The 21,532-nt window shown below is 43.2% G+C and overlaps 1 protein-coding gene and 1 long non-coding RNA gene across 4 annotated transcripts in view; one reads left to right on the forward strand and one right to left on the reverse strand.

The window, feature by feature from the left end:
* Nucleotides 1-15,227, reverse strand: part of CSE1L (chromosome segregation 1 like) — a 45,220-nt gene extending 29,993 nt beyond the window's left edge. Inside the window, exons 1-2 of one of the 3 annotated variants that reach the window (XM_042980202.1) lie at nucleotides 15,108-15,227; nucleotides 2,323-2,418 (exon numbers count right to left, since the gene is read on the reverse strand). In XM_042980202.1, the coding sequence (XP_042836136.1) occupies nucleotides 2,323-2,413 (91 nt within the window). In that variant the 5' untranslated portion in view covers nucleotides 2,414-2,418; nucleotides 15,108-15,227. Of the gene's footprint in view, nucleotides 1-2,322; nucleotides 2,419-5,816; nucleotides 5,840-14,645; nucleotides 14,668-15,107 lie in introns of those variants that run through there. The other 2 variants (XM_042980203.1, XM_042980204.1) reach the window with 2 other exon arrangements.
* A 954-nt stretch (nucleotides 15,228-16,181) lies between these two features.
* LOC122237168 lies at nucleotides 16,182-21,532 on the forward strand. Its single transcript, XR_006215386.1, has 3 exons — nucleotides 16,182-16,342; nucleotides 18,753-18,986; nucleotides 21,450-21,532. It is a non-coding gene; the product is annotated as an uncharacterized LOC122237168 (long non-coding RNA).

Raw genomic sequence — 21,532 nt, forward strand, 5'->3', positions numbered from 1 at the left:
GTGGTAAGACTGAACACTGCATCAGGCTCAGCACTGGACATAGAGCCTGCTTAAGATTCTCTCTCCCCTTCTACCCCGCTCCTACTCATGCGTGCACGCTCTCTCTTCTCTCTCATTCCCTCTCTCTCTCTCAAAAAAAAAAAAAAAAAAAAAGATGAGGAATGGTAAACTGGAAAATGTTGGGGCGCCTGGGTGACTCAGTCAGTTAAATGTCTGACTTCGGCTCAGGTCATGGCCTCACAGTTCGTGAGTTTGAGCCCCATGTTGGGTTCTGTGCTGACAGCTCATAGCCTGGAGCCTGCTTTGGATTCTGTGTCTCCCTCTCTTTGCCCCTCCCAAGCTCACACTCTCTCTCTCTCTCAAAAATAAAAACATTAATAAATAAAATGAACTGGAAAATGATTTTCAAGAGGGACACACTATGGTTTTGTAGGAGTCTGGAAGGCTTTGGCTGTTTCCTCTCAGTGGTTAGCACTGCCCACAGGGCAACACACTGTATCCATGCTCTGGGGAAAAGCCCATATAAATTGCCAGATCTCTTTCTTAAATTGAAATCAATACCCTGAAAGAAATCTCATGAGTTTAAGTCAAATTATTTCTGTGCTCATTTCCTTCAACTTGCTCACAAAATATTTACAACGACATGTTTCTACACACTCAAAGAGCCTCAAAGTGTCTTCCAGTTCATCCATACCAGTCTCATCTCAAGAACCAAAGGAGCACAGTGCTATCTATAAGCTGAGATCCGCTACACACTTCAACCTCCAGATCATTTTCTAAAGATGTTGAGTCGGTCTAGTACAACCTGAGAAATGCTATGTTCATAACTCTTTCCAGAAACATCAATTTATTCCTACACTCTGTCCCTGGAATCGTAAAACAGTAACCACCTCACCTTACAAACACACAATTATTAAAAATCATTTTCAACACAGGGTTTGCAGAGGCTTTCTGGGAAAGTCTAAGAAGATTACAGCCATTAATTTTCCTTCCTCCAAGAACACATTACTTCTTTAAGCACTAATGGGGAAAACCACAATTTTCCCTCTCAGAAATCACAAGGCTATCCTAGAAGAGAATGGATGTATTAACATGTTTACAATTCTACTTATTTTACAGAACATAAATCTTCAACACACACACATACACACACGCACTCACTCATTTCTTTGTGAGGCCATGCTAAAAGCCTCTTTCTGAGCATGCACATTAGTATGTTCTGCAGAAGCGGGATGAGCATACCTGGTTTTAATAAGGCTTACATTGAGAACCATCAATTTACTACCCCTCCCACAAGAGACATCTGGCTCTCAGAAGTAGTTTGCTTTTTCTGCACAGTATTTCAATTTTTTGAAGTCAGATGTTATCATTTAAAAATGACGACATTGCACACTTCACAGAAACGTCTTTTATTTTTGAAGCAAAGCTGGAAATCTGATCCAGCAAAACTGGTTTGAATCCCCCAAAGTTAGCTCATCCCAAAAGCCCTTAACCAAGGTATGTAAGTCACATATTACCAGTCCCCACTTGGCCTGCCTCCAACATTTACCTTCACATCTGACTCCTGTGGGCATCTGAGTTTACAATTCCAAGCTTAGGGGCACTTGGGTGGCTTACAGGGTTAAGCATCCAACTCTTGATCTCTCTTGTCTGACTTTGGGTCAGGTCATGATCTCCCGCGGTTCAGGAGTTCAAGCCCTGCATTGGTCCAGCACTCAGTGCAGAGCCTGCTTGGGATTCTCTCTCTCTGCCTCCCCTGCACTTGACAGGCACACGCTCTCTCTCTCTCTCTCTCTCAAAATAAATAAACTTAAAAGGAAATCTAAGCTTATACTAAATTTCTAACAGAAACTGGTCAAATACAGAAGAGAGGAACCTTGGTCTTAAAATGTATTAATTAAATCAAACTCAACATGGGGATTATGAGACTGTTTCATTACCTGATTTAATTAATCACTTTTTAGGCAATTAACTTTCATCTCTGTGCCCTAATTATTATCTCTCTAAAACTGGCAAATGTGGGGATTTTCAGAAAGGTGAAGGGACAAGGTATTCTAGACACAGTGCTTTTTAATCCAAGACACCAAATAAAAGAGATTTTACTCAAAAAACAAAACCAAACCAAAAACACCCATCACCATACATTACAGCAGCTATAAGCAGCCAACCATCTACTTTATAGCTGGAGAATGAAAAAGAAACTATGCCTGAAAATCAAAGTGTAAATCTTTTTTAACTTACAAATACAGGTAGATTATGCAAAGGTTTTCCTCACCTGTTCTTAAAGAATAGATCAAACCACAAAACATCTATTCTCTTTACCTGGACGTCTGATGGCAGGATCCGGATCAAGAGTTTTCTTTAAATATTCTGTTAGCGTTTGCAAATTTGCATCGCTGAGCTCCATTGCCATAGAACCTAAAACAAAAAATGAGGTTTGGTAAATTGGTCACATTGGGACATAGTGATTTACATAAAAGAGTACTTTTGTATTATGGGTCTTCCCCTCTCTGAAGGTCATCCATTTGTTACATTTTAAGGTATGGGCTATATAAGCCTGACTCAGCTCAGACAAGGTTCCAGAAGTTAATGGGCTTTTTTGAAAATGGTTAGCTAATTTTGAGATGAAGAATATACATACCACAAAGTAAAAAAAGAAGGTGTAGAAAAACAAAGCTGAATAATTGATCAAAGTCACATAACATTTATTAGATTTAATGCTACAAAAAAGGGCAGACAAGAGTTTAAAAAAAGACTCAGTAGGAACTTTTTTTAAAAAGGCCCACCATAGGGGTGCCTGGGTGGCTCAGTCGGTTAAGTGTCCGACTTTGGCTCAGGTCATGATCTCACAGTTCGTGGGATGGAGACCCATGTCAGGTCTGTGCTTTCAACTGGAGCCTGGAGCCTGCTTCAGATTCTGTGTCTCTCTCCCTGCCCCTCCCCTGCTAGCACCTGTCTCTCTCCCTCTCAAAAATAAACATTAAAAAAAATAAATAAAAGGGGCCACCAAAAGAAATTACAATTTTAAGAAGTAAGGATCCCATAAAGAGTTCTGAGATTAAAGAAACCAGAATAAATTTCTTTGTGCACAACATGCAATCACAAGCACTGACAACAAACCAGATGCTAAGAATCTGTACCTGGGGAGAGAATGCTGGGGTTCAGAGGATGACAGCTATTATTATGATTAAAAAGGAACCTTCTACACTAAAAGCAAAGATAAGCAAGTGGGACTACATCAAACTAAAAAGCTTCTGCACAGCAAAGGAAACCATCAAAATAGAAAAGGCAGCCTACCAAATGGGAGCAATTATTTGCAAATCATATATCTGATAAGAGGTTAATATCCAAAATATATTTTTAAAAACCCACACAACTCAGGGTGCCTGGGTGGCTCAGTCAGTTAAGCCGTCGATTTCGGCTCAGGTCGTGATCTCACAGTCTGTGAGTTCGAGCCCCGCATCAGGCTCTGTGCTGGCAGCTCAGAGCCTGGAGCCTGCTTCTGATTCTGTGTCTCCCTGTCTCTCTGCCCCTCCCCTGCTTGCTGTCTTTGTCTCTGTCTCTCTCTCTCTCTCAAAAATAATAAACATTAAAAAAAAAAAAAAAAAAACCCACACAACTCAAAAGCAAAAAAAAAAAGAAAAAAAAAATCTGAGTAAAAAATGAGCGGAAAATCTGAACATTTTTCCAAGGCACAGAGATGGCCAACGGTTACATGAAAAGGTTCTCAACTTCACTAATCATCAGTAAAATGCAAATCAAAACCACAATGAGACATTACCTCACACCTGTTAGAATAGCAATCATCAAAAAGACAAGAGATAACAAGTGTTGATGAGGATGTGGAGAAAAGGGAAGCTTTGTGCACGGCTGGTGGGAATGTAAACTGGTGCAACCACTGTGGAAAATAGTATGGAGATTCCTCAAAAAATTAAAAATAGAACTATCACAGATCATGTGATCCAGAAATTCCACTTCTGGGTATTTCTCAAAGGAAGTGAAAACATTAATTCAAAAAGATATCTGCACCTCTATGTTCACGGCAGCATTTTTTTTTTTTTTTTTTTTACAGCAGCCAAGACAGGGAAATAACCTAAGTGTTCATCACTGGATAAATGGATACAGAAAATGTGATAATGTGTATACAATGGAATATTATTCAGCCGTAAAAAGGGTAACCCTGCCACTTGTGACAAAACGGATAGTTTTTTTTTTTTTTTAATTAGGCTGTATGCCCAACGTAGAGGTTGAACTCATGACCCCAAGATCAAGAGTTGCATGCCCTAACTGAGCCAGCCATGTGCCCCCTGGACGGACCTTGAGGGCATTATGCTAAGTGAAATAAGTCAGAGAAAGATAAATACCGTATGATTACTTTAATGTGGAATTTAAAATTTAAACAAACAAAACACACCAGAGCTCATACATATAGAGAACCAAATGGTGGTTACCAGAGGTGGGGCTTAGGGGTGTATGAAATGGGTGAAGAGGGTCAAAATGTACAAAATTCCAGTTATAAGTAAGTCATGAGGATATAATGTATAGCATGGTGACTATAATTAATAATATAGGGGGCACCTGACCAGCTCAGTTGCGGGGGAACATGGAACTCTTGATCTTGGGCTTGTGTGTTCAAGCACCACATTGAGTGCAGAAATTACTAAAATAAATAAACAAACAAACAATACTATATTGTGGGGCAGCTGGCTGGCTCAGTCGGTAGAGCATGGGACTCTTTATCTTGGGGTCATAAGTTCCAAGCCCCATGTTGGGCACAGAGCCTATGTAAGAAAAACAAAGTTCTAATGACAAAAAAAAAAAAAAAAATCTGTAAGGGTGCCTGAGTGGCTCAGTCAGTTAAGCATCTGACTTCAGCTCAGATCATGATCTCACAGCTGGTGAGTTCAAGCCCCACATCCAGCTCTGTGCTGACAGCTCAGAGTCTGGAGCCTGCTACAGATTCTGTGTCTCCCTCTCTCTCTGCCCCTCCCCTGCTCTTGCTCTGTCTCTCTCTCTCCTCTTCAAAAATAAATAAACATTAAAAAAAACTTTTTTTTTTAATCTGTAATTATGTTTACTGATGGATGTTAACTAGATGTGCTGTGGTCATTTCACAATATACACATATATTACTCATTGTATTATACACCCGAACCTAATGGTAATATGTCAATTACAGCTCAATTAAAAAAAGGTAACAACTTAAAAAGGGGGGGAGGATGGAAGGTCTCCATGGCTCAACTGGTTAAGGTTAAACGTCTGACTCTTGATTTCAGCTCAGGTCACGATCTCACGGAGTGAGTTCAAGAAGCCCCCTATCAGACTCCTCACTGACAGTGCAGAGCCTGCTTGGGATTCTCTCTCCCTCTCTCTCTCAAAATAAGTAAACTTAAAAAAGTAACAATTTTATTAAGTAAATATTCAAATCTTAAACAACACCAAATATAAATCACAGAACACACTGCCACTGACCAAAAAAAATTCACATCTAATACATTCTAATAATAGAATTCCAATAATTCTAAACTAAATCTATGGCTTATACTCACATGACTGATGACATAAAGAAATACAGACAGAAAAAACAGCACATATATACAGATTATAAGAGTGAGTGCGTGCACACATCATTCTCCATAAACAAAAAGCTTGAGAATGCTATAAGAGGACTCTGTGGTCTCCAGGTTGTTGCTGAGTAGGTAAAATTAAGTGCAAAATGACAGAACTTTCTGGGGTGATAAAAAATGTTCTAAAACCGTGCTGATGAGATGGTGGTGACAGATGCACAACTGTATACAATTATTAATGACACTCACCAAAAAGTACACTTCACATGAACTCACAGTAAGTTATACTTCAATAGTTATTTTTTAAAACTGCACTTCTGCGTAGATCCCAGGACACAGCTTTAGGGAAAAAGTCACACTAGCTCCCAGGAACTTAGGAAATGTCGCCTTTTCAAGGCAACCATGCACCCAACTAAATTTGGAGCTTCTAGAACAAAGAAGAAAAAAATTAAGTATGTAATAATTTTTGTAAAATGTAATTAAGCTAAGTGGAAAAAAAGTCAAATACACCACAATTCAAACTATGTAAAAAAAAAAATTTAGGGGTGGCTGGCTGGCTCAGTTGATAGAGTGTGCAACTTTTGATCTCAGGGTGCAGGGTTTTAAGTTCGAGCCTCACACTGGGTACAGAGATTACTTAAAATCTTTAAAAAATGTATACATACCCCCATCTATAGAAAAATACACTCCAAAATGTAAACAGTGATAAATGTCTATGTGATGAACACCGGACATTTTTGTTCTCTTCATATTCCTTTTAGATTTTCCTGATATCCTACAGAACTACCTATATGTATTACACTTACAATCAGAAAGTTATTAAAATCTTACGGCATTTTTAAGGGGACCTAGGGGGCTCAATCAGTTAAGCATCCGACTTTGGCTCAGGTCATGATCTCAGTTTGTGAGTTTTAGCTCTGCACAGGGCTCTCTGCTATCAGCATAGAGCTCCCTTCAGATCCTGTCCCCTTTTCTCTCTCCTCCCCTGCTTGCGCTCTCTAATAGTAAATAAACATTAAAAAGTAAGTAAATAAAATTTTGTTGTCTTTTTAAAATGACCTTGTCACAGGTAATTAAATTTAGGCTCTCAATGGAGCTTACATATTAGTTGGAAGACAAGACACAACTGTGATTCCAGCTACAAACTAATCCCTTTCCTGCAGTTTTGAAATCCAAAAATCTATAAACTGAAAGGTTTTTTTTGTTGTTGTTTTTTAAGTTTGTGGCAAACTCATTTAGCAGCAAAACCTGGCCCAAACTGCCTGAGGCTATAAATAAAGTATCTTACTTTGTATAAAAATGTCTTACTTAAGAAATACTAACGTGTTTGCAGAGTGCTACCCCGCATCCCATAGAGAAAGTTGCATAATCCACAGTATGTGCATCCAAAAAGAGCCTGAAACACATTTGTCCCCTGGAGTAGAGGTGCCAAATCAGTCACACAAAAACTTAACTGTTAGGAGGTTGTTAACAAGAGAGTCACTTGGCCTACATTTCCATGTGGGCCAAGATTTCCAAGAGGCTGAGTCTTGAGTTGAATTTGAAGGATACATGTAACTGGAAAGGCAAAATAGAATGAAGACCCATCCAACACAAGAACTAGTGTGAGCAAAGTAACAAATAGGAAGCTACATAGCTCCTTTGGGGAACAGTGGAATTGGAGGCTGAGATCAGATCATATTATTAGATCCTTAAGACTTAGCTGAAGAGTTACATGATTTAATGTACAATAGGAAGCCACTACGGTTTTTTTGAAATGGGTCAAAACTTAATGAAAGTGGAGTATATGAACTTTGGGCTGGTAATGGTTTCCGGAATGGAGCTGAAGGGAACAAGTGAAGATCTGTTAGGACACTTTTTTTTTTTTTTAAACGGGACAATCTATGAATCAGGCACATCTATGAACCAGGCACAATGCTATGAACCACAATCTATGAACCAGGCACAATGCTAAATGTTTTTGTATGCTTAATATCATTTCATATAAGCATTTTACATACAAGAAGACTCAGAGAGATTAACTTGCCCCAAGTCACACACAGTTAATAAAAATCAGATTCAGGAACGCCTGGGTGGCTTGGTTGGTTACGCGATCGGCTCTTGGTTTCGGATCAGGTCATGATCCTGCGGTTCATGAGTTTGAGCCCTGTGTCAGGGTCTGTGCTGACAGCGCAAACCTGCTTGGGATTCTCTCTCTCCCTCTCTCTCTCTGCACCTCCCCTGTTCGCTCCTGCTCTGTCTCAAAATAAATAAACTTAAAAAAAAAATCAAATTCAAATCAGTCTGACTCTATAGGTCTACTCTCTTCCTACCAAGGCTATCTTGTCTCTCAGGTGGAAGAAATAATGACAGAAGCCTGACCTAGAATGGAAGCACTGGGAATGGCAATAGAAAGGACATGTTGAGGAAGGGAGAAAGGGAGAAAGGAAGAAAGAAGGAGGAAGGGAGGAAGGGAGGAAGGGAGGAAGGGAGGAAGGGAGGAAGGGAGGAAGGAAGGGAGGGAGGGAGGGAGGGAGGAAAGGAGACAGATAGACAGACAAAGGGCTATAGTTAATGCTGTGCCTGTGCAGCTTATACCTCCACAGCCAGAAACCACAACCTTCTAAGGAGAATGATTTGTTTGAAACTATCTGTATTCTCCTTATTAGAAACTGGAAACATTTTTATCATAAGGGAAGCCAATATTCTGACTGTTCTAGTAGATTCGCCCACCAATCTATTCACTTCTTTTGACCCAGGACAAAACACTCCATGGCATGAATATTAAGTCCTACTCAACCATACACACAATTTGAGAGGCCACCCTTTCTGGGTTTTATATCAAAAGTTTGGAAAAGGTAGGGGTGCCTGGCTGGCTCACAGTCAGTGGAGCATGTGACTCTTGATCTAAGGGCTGTGAGGTCAAGAGATCCTTAAAAATAAAATCTTACAAAAAAATAGTTTGGCAAATGCTATACATCATAATCCCCTTTTGGAGATTCACCTTAAAGTCTTCAGGAACTGAAGCAGTAAGTTATCAGGTTAATGTTGTTTAACCCAGAGTTCCCCCTCATTACTTGGCCACAGAACTACTTCATTATATAAAACTTTGCAACATGTGATTTAATCAATTTATTTCCCATTCTTTTTTTGTGTTGAAATGCTCGATCTGTTATGAAATCATGAAAGTTGGCTGTTGCCAAGCAAAATTATTTACATCAGTATACACGAGCTTAAAAAATACGAAACAAAACTCATCTTGCTCTATCACACAAATTTGTCCTACCTTTTTGAGATTTACGCAAGGCAGCATGTTAGAAACTGTGTGTGTGCGTTGGGAGGATTAGAGATTAATTGGATCTATTCTGTTGAGTTTAATACACTCCTCAATAATTTTGCATTTCACTAACTTTCTTCATTATGTTCCTATAGCACTGTACGTATCACAACCAAAATCTCTTAGATTCCTCATAATTTATCTGAATTAAAAATCCAAACTCTTTACCATGGCAAAGTCTTATGCAATCTGACACCTGTCAACCTCACCTACCTTCCTTTTGGCTCTGTGCTCAAGCCACAAAGCCTTCCCTCTGTTGCTTGAACCAGCCAAGACAGTTCTCCATGCCTGTAATAATGCTCTTCCTTCTAATCTGATACTGGGCATCATTCAGCTGTCAGCCCACCATCAACTTCTTAAAAAGGCCTTCCATCACTATCATCTACACTATTAACAGCAGTAACATCATCTGAAATAGCTTTTTTGCTTTTTTTAAGTATCTTTAATGTAACTGCTATCCTTATTTGTAAGCTCCTTAGGGCAGGGACTTTGTATGTCTTGTCTCTGTAAGCCCAGGACTTTTACCACTGCCTGGCACATAGAAGATATTCAGTAAGCATTTGTTGCATGAACTAAAGGATGAGTCAATGTCAATCAACTAGCTAAAACAGGAGTTCCCGGTATGGATTAGAGACTATTCTTCAAGGATCAGTTATAAGGAACCCCAACAACATAGGAATTCAGTTACATGACCAACTTACCCACCATAATTCATTTCTGTTCACTTAAAAGTGTTTCAAGGAAGAAGTGAATCCGACAGACTTCAAGCTGTATTACAAAGCTGTAATCATCAAGACAGTATGGTACTGGCACAAAAACAGACACTCACATCAATGGAACAGAATAGAGAACCCAGAAATGGACCCACAAACGTACAGCCAACTAATCTTTGACAAAGAAAGAATATCCAAGGGAATAAAGAATGTCTCTTCAGCAAGTGGTGCTGGGAAAACTGGACAGCGACATGCAGAAAAATGGACCTGAACCACTTTCTGACACCATACACAAAAATAAACTCAAAATGGATGAAGACCTAAATGTTAAGACAAGAAGCCATCAAAATCCTTGAGGAGAAAGCAGACAAAAACCTCTTTGACTTTGGCCATGACAACTTCTTACTCAACGCATCTCTGAGACAAGGAAAACAAAAGCAAAAACGAACTATTGGGACCTCATCAAAATAAAAAGCTTCTGCACAGCAAAGGAAACAATCGGCAAAACTAAAAGGCAACTGATGGAATGGGAGGAGATACTTGAAAACGACATATCAGATAAAGGGTTACTATCCAAAATCTATAAAAAACTTATCAAACTCAACACCCAAAAAACAAATAATCCAGTGAAGAAATGGGCAAAAAACATAGACACTTCTCCAAAGAAGACATCCAGATGGCCAATCGACACATGAAAAAATGCTCAATACCACTCATCATCAGGGAAATACAAATCAAAACCACTATGAGATACCACCTCACACCTGTCAGAATGGCTCATTAACAACTGAGGCAACAACAGATGCTGGTGAGGATGTGGAGAAAGAGGATCTCTTTTGCACTGTTGGTGGGAATGCAAACTGGTGCAGCCACTCTGGAAAACAGTATGGAGGTTCCTCAAAAAATTAAAAATAGAACTACCTTACAACAAGCAATTGCACTACTAGGTATTTATCCAAGGGATACAGGTATGCTGTTTCGAAGGGACACATGCACCCCCATGTTTATGGCAGCACTATCAACAATAGTCCAAGTATGAAAAGAGCCCAAATATCCATTGATAGATGAATGGATAAAGAAGATGTGGTGTGTGTGTATACATACAATGGAGCATTAGTCGGCAATCAAAAAGAAGGAAATCTTGCCATCTGCAACTACGAAGATGGAACTAGAGGGTATTGTGCTAAGCGAAATTAGAGAAAGACAAATATCATATGATTTCACTCATATGAGGACTTTAAAACACAGAAAAGATGAACATAAGGGAAGGAAAGCAAAAATAATATAAAAACAGAGGGGGACAAAACATAAGAGACTCTTAAATACAGAGAACAGAAGGTTAGTGGAGGGGCTGTGGGTGGGGGGATGGGCTAAACGGGTAAGGGGCACTAAGGAATCTACTCCTGAAATCACTGTTGCACTATACGCTAACTAACTTGAATGTAAATTAAAAAAATAAATTAATGGGGTTCCTGGGTGGCTCAGTTGGTTAAGTGTCCGACTTACGGCTCAGGTCATGATCTCATGGTTAGTGAGTTCGAGCCCCACATTGAGCTTTGCGTTGACAGTGCAGAGCCTGTGTCATCCTTTGTGTGTGTGTCTCTCTCTCTCAAAAATAAACAAACATTAAAAATAATTTAAAAAAAGAAAAGAAATAAATTCTTTAAAAAAGTGAATTTGAGATCTATCCTATATTACTGTTCATATTATGTCAGTGTTCATACTTTTGTTTCAGGATTCTGCACTTGCCCTCCTCCCTGCCTGAACAGCTCTGCCTCTGGAGAGCTGCATGGCTCACTGCCCACTTCACTCAGGTCTTTTTCCAAAGTTGTCTCTTTTCAGAGATAAGTTCCTGGACCATCCTATCTAAAAGAGCACCCACATCAGTCACTCTCCATTCCCTTATTCTATTTTTCCAAGCTCCAAATTCCCAAATATTATTGGCCATATTACTTTGCTTTCTTGTTCACTGTGCTTCTCTCTTCCCTAGACTCTAGGTTCCATGAGAGTAGGGGCTTTGTGTTTTGTTCATTTCAATCTCCCTAGAGCTTTACAATAGTGATAAATACCTAATATATATTTCTTATACTATTTTCAAAAGCTACATTCCCTTGATTTTTCCATCAAAAGCATTATCATTTCACACGTTTGTTCTGGTCAATTGACTGAAAAATAAGAGGTGGGGAAAACTGATTCTAAGACCACATGATAGAATGATCCTAAAATGACAAAGTTGAGGTACTAAAATACGACTATTTGTAAGTTAAAAAAAAAGTGTGGGGGGGGGCACCTGCGTGGTTCAATTGGCAGAGCAACCAACTCTTGATTTGGGCTCAGAACTGACAGCACAGAGCCTGCTTGGGATTCTCTCTCTGTGCCCCTCCCCAATGCACTCTCTCTCTCAAAATAAAATAAACTTTAAAAAAGTGTGCATTGGGGACAGGGGAGATATACAAACATACATGCAACAATCCCTGAAAGTCAAAATACTACACAGACTCTACAATTTAGTATTAGTTAAGGAACTAAATATTTATCAACAAACCCTTTTTGTATCTCCTTAATGATAATGTCTATAAAACCAAATTATAAGCTTAGCCCTGATTTGGGAAAGCATGACAAATAAGGTAATTTTAGAGAATACTCCATAGGTATTCACCATACATGGGTAAAATCAAGGTCTAATTAAGCTACCTAATTTGGCCACGGGTGAAAGTTCTTTGACTTTTTAAAATATCAGCAATATGTAAACATAGAAAGTGTTACTGATTTTAAAATAAAGATTCAAACTAAAAATGGGAAATATATTCTTTTGCCTTTAAAAAAGGGGCGGCACTTTAGTTTTTCCACAGAACTATCTTTGGAAATCCCTACCAATTCAGTTAAAAAATAAAACACATGTGCCACAGTAACTCAATTATGAGAAACTTATCTAAATTCCAAGTCCTTCTTGTTGAATGAATGGCTGGACCTAAGTCTAGCCTCTTCCCACAGGCCCTCAGTTATGGATGAAGACTTGGAATAAAAGCTTTCCAAGGCCATCTCACAGACGTCTGTGACATAAGCTGATCCAAGATCTGTGCCTTTTCCTTAGATATTTCCTCCACATTAGAGAACCATTCCTGAGTCCTTACATCTGGGGAAAGGGAAAGAGTTCCAATGAATGAAAACTATCTGGCACATACACATCAAGAACATACCAAGGCACTTTGACCCACCCTCTGCTTTCTAATCACAGGAACATACCATTTAGAATCAAATCCGAACTCTATAATTGTCTACAAAGCCCTACCTGATCTGGCCCCTGGACACCTCTCCTTTCTTCATACACTACTGTAGCATGCTGGATTTTCCTCCAATATTCTAAGTCTATTCCTATCCTCGAGCCTTTGTACTTTCTAGATCCTCTGCCTAGAATCCTCTGTCCCCTCACCTTTCCATGGCTGGTCTCAGCTCATATGCCACCTTCTTCACCTGTCACTTATCAGTATCTGAAACTATCTAATTCATTTATTTGTATTCTTGTTTCTTTCTCCCACTAGGATATAAGGTCTCCACGGGAAAGGACCCTGTCCATGTTTATTTCTTCACTGTTTTTCCAGAGATTAAGTGGATGCTCTATAGTTATTAAATGAATAAAAGAACAAATTAATTCCAAAGCTAGAGCAGTGCTCTCAAACCCATCCAATCCTGTATCGGAAACCTCTGCGCCCACCGCTTCTCAGCCTTTTGGCTAAGATCAAATGTAGGAAACCTCTGTCCCAGCCCCCAAATAGCAGAAATCAAAGTAACCAGATGGGAAGAGAAAATTCCCTTGCATTGATGGAAAGAAGGGGAAGAGTCTTGGGGCGGGCGGGGTGGCGAGAACAGGGTGAACTAAGAGTCCCGGGAATTATGCAAAAACTGGAGAAACATGGGGCGCCTGGGTGGCGCAGTCGGTTAAGCGTCCGACTTCAGCCAGGTCACGATCTCGCGGTCCGTGAGTTCGAGCCCCGCGTCAGGCTCTGGGTTGATGGCTCGGAGCCTGGAGCCTGTTTCCGATTCTGTGTCTCCCTCTCTCTCTGCCCCTCCCCCGTTCATGCTCTGTCTCTCTCTGTCCCAAAAATAAATATAAAACGTTGAAAAAAAAAATAAAAAAAATAAAAAAAAACTGGAGAAACACACACAAGTAAAAACTTCGGATGGGGGTGGGGGGCGAGGGGATGAGAAAAGAACGCTGGTGGGATCCAAGAGTAAAAGTCCCCTTCTGTGCTTCCAAGGAATAATACCACGTGGCAAGCACTCATCACCAGAACACAACAACAAAGACAGGCAAGGTCCTTGCTCTTGAAGTTCACAGCCCAGCAGCCGAGAGACCGTGAACAACTCTAAGTAGTTCTAGATAATGACAAATGCTCTTAAGAGGTGAAAGAAAGAAGCCCTCAGAGAAGTTGGTCAAAGAAGGTGTTAAGAGGCGTGAAACAGGGAGCCAGTCTTGCAAACCTAAGAGGTCGGTAATTTTCAAGCAAACGAAAAGGCAGGTCCACACGCTTTACGGTGGGCACGAGCTTGGGACATTTAAGAAAACAGAAGTCAGCAGTACAGCTACAGCGGCTAAGAGCAGACGGGTGGAAGAGGCGGACAACGGTCACTTTAGGTGGGACTATGTAAACCACGGTAATGACTGAGTGGATTCTCGCAACCACTTTACCAAGCAGATTGTTTTCAAACCCACTTTGCGCATAACGAAATGGGAGACACCGAGGGATGAAGTGACTAGCCCTGCATTGCACTCCTAGCGAGAGGCCAAATCTGGAGCGAACCCAGGCCTTCCAATTCCAAAGCTCAGGCTCCGAACTACCGTATTATCGCGTTTCCCCCCCAAGAGCAGGACTCTACGTTACTGGGCAGGTGCAGGGACTAGGACATACTCCTTAACTCAGCAAAGTGAGATCACGATGCTCAGTTACGGTCGGGGAGACTGAAGCACAGGGAAGTTAAAGTTCCCCCCCTCTCAAATCAGAAAGTGAGTCGGGGCAAGAGGAGGTCTGGGCGGCGGCCGGCCCTCACCCAGCAGCCCGGCCGGACAGGCCTCGCCGCGGCACTCAGCTCACGTTGCGGGTGGCCGGGAGCGACGAGAACGGACGCGCAGGCGCGACCAATGAGAGGCGGCCTTCCCGAGCGGCCCGGCGGCGGCGCGACCAATCGGTGCGGCGCTGGAGGGGAAGGGGCGGACGCTCGGGCAGCTCGCGTTAGGCCGCGCCTCGGGGGCCCTCGCCCCTCACAGGCCCTGGGGCCGCCGGGCGTGGGCCCGAGCCTCGGGACGCCGCGAGGTGAGGTGAAGAGAGACCCGCCGGTGCAGGCAAAGACCTCGCCCGAGGGCGCCTCCCGAAGCCCGGGCCCGCATTCCGCTCTCGCCCAGAGGCGCGGTCCTTGCTTCCCAGCGCTCGGAAGTGTCAGGAGCGCCGCATCCCTCCCCTAGCTGGGTCCCAAGAAGCCACCCTGCCAGGCCGTGCACGCCCCGCGCCTCACCTCCTGGGGATACGGGAACGGAGAAGGGAATCTCAGCCGCGAACTGTGGCCGGCACTACCCACCCCTGCCGCTCCGCCTCACATTCAAACCCCGGCAAAATGGCGCGGCGGCGAGGCTGCGGCCCGGGCGCATGCGTGAGAGGGGCAGAGGCGGGGGGGCGGGGCCAGGAGCGCTCGGGCCCCACCCAAACTCGAAAGACCAATGGAGACGCGCTCCGTGTTTGCGCTGACGTCACAAGCGACAATGCCCTTTGGCTTAGATCACCGCCGCGGGCATCGCAATCCTCATCCTTCCCCCCCCCCCCCCCCCCCACCATGGACGCTGGTTCGGCCAGGGGCAGCTGGAGTGCGACCTCGTCTGACGTAGGGCTTCAGTGAGGCACGTAGTAGGTCTCATATAACTGTTGAACGAACTGCTCAAAGTCCTGTCCATAGCCTTAGACGGAGAACTTTCTGCCCCCTCGCAGAGCGCCTGTTTTAGAGCGAGAGAAGGAATAAACAAAATAATTTCAGATCTTGATAAGCGCTATGAGAAGAAAATTTAAAACAGGGTGATATGACAGGCAGTGACTTGGAAGGTCATTGGATGGTCAGAGAAGGCCTCTGAACAAGTGACATTTGGCCTGAGTTTCAACAAGGAGACAGCTGTGTGAAGATCAGGCGTGAACTAGGCTGGGGCTTAATGAAGCGCGGAGGAACAGGAGGCGGAAGGTAGAGAAGCCAGCAGGGGCCAGATGATGTAGGGCTCATAAGCCTTTTTAGACTGTGCCTTATGTGCATCCACTACAGGATGGCCACCAAATCTATATTTTATTTTATTTTATTTTATTTTATTTTATTTTATTTTATTTTATTTTATTTTATTTTATTTATTTTATTTATTTTATTTTATTTTATTTTATTTTATTTATTTTATTTTATTTTATTTATTTTAAAGTTTGTTTAAGCATGAACGGGGGGAGGGGCAGAGAGAGAAGGAGACAAAGAATCGGAAGCAGGCTCCAGGCTCTGAGCTGTCAGCACAGAGCCCGACGCGGGGCTCGAACTCACGGACCGCGAGATCATGACCTGAGCTGAAGTCGGACGCTTAACCGACTGAGCCACCCAGGCGCCCCCCAAATCTATATTTTAAAAGGCCCACCAGTTGCTGTGTGGAAATGGACTGTATGGGGGGAAGAGCTTGAAGCAGGGGAGACTGGAGGCCTCCAGGAGAGAGATGAGATGCCCAGACTCAGGTGAGTAATGGTGCATATGGAAACAAGTGGACAGCTTCAGGAGATACTGTAGAGGTAGGGCCTGCAGGATCTTATGATCCATTGAGTGTGACAATGACAGGAAGCAATGAGGACTTATGGAAATCCCAGCCCTCAGTTTTGGCTGCCAGCGGGCCCAGCTCTTTCAGAGCCCATCCCTTGCAATTGCTAGTTTGCTCCTCCAGGGACTGAAAGGCACATATTTGGTTATCATTCAAGGAAACAAATATAAGAACACAGAATTACATAGGCACTGAGAATTGCAGAACTCTCACCACGTAATGACTCTGTCCAAACCTCTGCGGCAAGAAATGACCGAACTTGAACTTGGCTTCTAGCAGCATATAGCCATGACCTTAGTATGACCCCAGTGTCTCCCTCTTCCCCCCCCCCCCCCCACCCCATAACTGCTTGAGAAAACTCAATGCTGCCAGGAGAATTTACTGTTTGTGTTTGTTCTAGCCCAACACCTAAGGATAGGCCCTCACTTTCTTAGAACATTTACTTTTTTTTTTTTAAGTTTATTAATTTTGAGAGAGAGAGAAAGCGTGAGCAGTGGAGGGGCAGAGAAGGAGGGAGACAGAATCCCAAGCAGGCTTCGGGCTGCCAGTGCAGAGCCCAACACGGGGCTCAGTCTCATGAACCATGAGACCATGACCAGAGCAGAAATCCAGAGTTGATCGCTTAAACGACTGAATCACCCAGGCTCCCCATCTTAGAGCATTTACTAAGAAGGGCTTACAATTGTGAATTCTTCTTCAGTCTCTTTGAGATATATATGTATCTGTTGCAATTAGGAGTGTCTTTCTCAATGACCTGAAAACCGTTCCTTTGAAATATAATCATCAGGAAGGTAAGGCCTTGGTCTCTTGGTCTCTGTGGGAGGCTGCAACCTTGATAATTGCCAGCTAGCAGACATAGCTAACCTGATCACATTTACACCGACCAACCCTTTGTAAGTTTTTACCTGTGCCCTCACTCTCTCCCGCACTCCCTCATTCTCCTTTAAAACGCCCAATCACCTCTGCACAGTCGGAATCCGCTCTTTCCCCTACTGTCAGTAGTTACTGAATAAAATCTGTTTTTACTGTTTTAACAATGTCCAGCTTTGTTTATCTTTGATAGCACCCTGCCTATGAACATGTAAAAGCAATTCCTGAGATAAAATGTAAAAAAAAAAAAAATGCTCTGTTTGAGTGAATGATGTAAGTTTTTGTGAAATTGCTCAACATCTCTTATCACAGCCCACAAACGCTGCAAGATCTGGCCCCTGCCAACCTGCCTGACCTCATCACCTTCCTTCCTCCTCCTCTCCACCCTCACTCAATGTAGCCACCTCACCTTCCTTTTTGTTCTTCCAAGATCCAAGCTTTCTCCCACCTCAGAGTGTTTGTAGCTGCTCTTCCCTCTGCCTGGAATGCTCTTCTAGACCCCTGAAAAACTGACTCATCTCTGTACATTCAGATTCCAACTCAAATGTCACCATCCTGTCTGAAATTGCCCACTGTCCACACCCAGTAACTCGACATTTAGGTTTGCCAGATTTAGCAAGCAAAATACAGGACACCCAGTTCAATGTGAATCTCAGAAAAGCAGTGCATGATTTTTTTAGTGTAAATATTGCATGGGACGTACTTATACTAAAAGATTATACATTGTTTATCTGAAATTCACATCGACTCAGGTGCCCTGAATTTTATCTGGCAACCCTAGCCTCATATCTTTCTGTTTTCTTCATAGCATTTATCACTCTTTGTGCTTGTCTCTTTGTTTATTGTTCCCCTCATCATTAGCTTAAGGATTCTATTAAAAAAAGTACCTTGGGGCACCTGGATGTCTCAGTCAGTTAGGTGTCAGACTCTTTTTTTTTTTTTTTTTAAGGTTATTTATTTTATTTTGAGAGAGAAAGTGCAAGTCAGGGAGGGGCAGAGACAGAGAGGGAGAGAGAGAGAATTGCAAGCAGGCTCTGCACTGTCAGTGCAGATCCCGACACAGGGCTTGAACCCACAAACCGTGAGATCATGACCTGAACCCAAGTTGGACGCTTAACCGACTGAGCCACCCAGGCACCCCAAGTGTCTGATTTTTGATCTTGGTTCAGATCATGATCTCACGGTTTGTGAGATCAAGCCCTGGATCGGACTTTGTGCTGACAGCTTGGAGCCCACTTGGGGCTCTCTCTCTCCCTGTCTCTAAAATAAAGAAATAAGCTTTAAAACAAAGGACGTCATTTATCTTATTTACAGCTGTACCCCCGAGCACCTAGCACACAACACCTGCTAAATAAGCATTTGTTGAATGCTGAATGAAATACCCTATATAAATAAAGTCCACTGAGAAAGATGTAAGTTACTGGGACATTGGTGGAAAAGATGTATTTTTACCATTACAGCAACAGGACAAGCAATCAATCATACGTATCTGCTTTCCTGGACAAACATTGTCTTCCAGTCCTGGTGAGGAGAATCCTGATGATTTAACAGCTGGCTGGAGTCCTGTGTCGTCCAGCATCTCTGCCAGTTTCTGCAGAAAGCCCTGAAGCGTGCCAAGGTTCCCGTGTCTGTGGATACAACTCTAGTGGTGCCCACTCCCTTTGCTCCTTGCAGCCGCGAGAAGAACCGTGCAGGTGAGGGGCACAGTAAAAGGTTGGTGTGTCCTCCAGCCTCCATGGGTGATACCTGAAGACTCCCCTGGGAATCTGCATTGTGTTCTCTGTCCTTACTTTTTAAAAAAAATTTTTTTTAACGTTTATTTATTTTTGAGACAGAGAGAGACAGAGCATGAACGGGGGAAGGGCAGAGAGAGAGGGAGACACAGAATCGGAAGCAGGCTCCAGGCTCTGAGCCATCAGCCCAGAGCCCGATGCGGGGCTTGAACTCGCGGACCACGAAATCGTGACCTGAGCTGAAGTCGGACGCTTAACCGACTGAGCCACCCAGGCGCCCTTCTATGTCCTTACTTTTAATTTTGCTTTATCAGATGTTCTCTGAGAGGCTCATTTATTGGTCTCCCACCGTGATTCTGGCATCGTCATTGTTAAAGTGTATTCACTGGTCTTTTGTTGTATGTTGTAAAGCTGTTAGGCAGATAAGGTTCCTGCCATTTCTTCCAGATGTTGAAGTCTATCGACCATCTCACAATGCGCAATATTCCTCTTTGGCCTGTTCAGACCTTTCCTCTTCCAATTCTATCTTGTCTGACATCAATATTATTAGACTTGCTTTCTTTTGGTTAACAATTTCCTGGCGTATCTTTTCATCCCCCCGGCTTCATTGAGATAGAATTAACATGTCTTGACACATCTTTTACCAGCCCTTTACTGTCACTCTTCTTTGATCTTGTGTCACACTAGTTACGAGCATGGACTTGACTACCCATGGACTTGACTTAATGCCATCTGCATGACAGCGGGCACGTTACTTGTAATTGAGCTGTCTAGTCTCTACAGTAGTGATAGTAATAGGAACTGGCCTCACAGGGTAGGCAGGAGGATGAAAGAGACAGGATAGGTGAGGCCCGTGGAGAAGCACCTGAAAAACAGCAACCGTCCAAACAGTGTTAGGTCTTATGCCCATCCTGTGACCGGGCGGCAATGTATGTTTGATGTCCTCCCGTTGTCCCCAGTCCTGCCTTTCCCAGATGGTACCGCTTGAGACCTGGACAGGCCTTTGGATGCTTGCCTTGGCCCCTGTGCTTTAAAAGGTGCCATTCTGGTCCTGCCCCAGCTCCCACAGGTGAGGAGGGGGCCCTGCTCCAAGTGGGTGTGCTCACCCGGAACCCGTACCACCTCCTTTCAGACCTCGTTCCAGTGACACAGGACCCTGGAATTCTCCACCGACAGGCCCCAAGCCCTCTTCCAGGGTCTGTGGAAACCTCTTGCCTGGGTGGCTCCTGAGAGCTGAGACACAGCAGCTGTGAGCATCCCTAAACTGGCAGTGGGACTTGTGGACGGATGTGTTTGCAGGGGGTTTGGACAGAGCTGCGTATCCTCGCACACACATTCAAAGCCTCGTGGTACAGGTTGAAGCCTGGGGTGGGAAGAGAAAGGGTGCAGGACGAGGGCTGATTCTCCCCATGTTGCTGTGTTCTGACATGGAAGCCTGAGCCGGAGAAGTCCATCTTTTTTTTTTTTTTTTTTGTAGAATTCCATCTTTGAACCTGGGCTTCCAGGTTCTGCAAAGGTGTTGCTTGTCAAGGAAGGAAGATGGAATGTGTGTTTTTGAACACTTACTATCTTGACATATAACTTTTAAATATTTTTTAGTTTAGTTTAGTTTAGTTTTAATGTTTATTTATTTTTGAGGGGGGTGGCGGACAGAGGATGTGAAGTGGGCTCTGTGCTGACAGCAGAAAGCCGGACGTGGGGCTTGAACTCACAAGCCATGAGATCGTGACCTCATGATCAAGCCGAAGCTGGAAGCTTAACCCACTGAGCCACCCAGGCACCCCAACTTTTAAATATTTACACTTACCGGATGCAAGGCCACATCTGTATGTCTGCCCCAGAGCCACAGATGTCAGCAGTGTGCTGTGCTTTCTGCCGAAGGGGGCCAGTGCCCTACATCACCTACTTCTGAATGTCTGCTATACCCTGTACATCAACACAGTCCTCCCTGTGTGAGATCCGTCCTTGGAGACAGACCGAAGACAGCATCAAGGATGCAGTGCCTGGAGGGATGGGGCCAGGAGCTCATGGCTCTCCAGCACCAAGAGGTGGTGTGGGACAGCGTTTAAGAGGCAGGCTCTAGAGCCAGACTGCAGGGCTTTGAATCTAGCTGTGTTGCCTTAGATGAGTTCTTTGACCTCTCTGAGCCCCAGGTACCCTTGTATAAAAAGCAGAGCGTGATGATGGTAACGACACCTACCTTAGGCAGTGGTTGTGACAGTCTAAGGAGATGACGTGTGCAGGGCAAATGCCTGGCACGCTCAGAATCCAATAAATGATCATTATTACTGTTATTAATCTGCTGCTAGGTGCTATCTCAATAATGAAAACAACAATAGGTGACATGGAAAGAGCATATAAAATGATCGGTGGGGAAACCTGACAGGAGGAGTGAAGTTCTCTTTCTCTTATCCTTTGGTGGAGGGGGAAGAGTCCAGGGAATACGGAGCTTCAAACCAGAGCCCTTTGGGTACCTGTGGCCTTTGGAGTTGAGGACTGAGCACCTT

This window comes from Panthera tigris, chromosome A3 (assembly GCF_018350195.1).
Source record: "Panthera tigris isolate Pti1 chromosome A3, P.tigris_Pti1_mat1.1, whole genome shotgun sequence".
Lineage (NCBI taxonomy): Eukaryota > Metazoa > Chordata > Mammalia > Carnivora > Felidae > Panthera > Panthera tigris.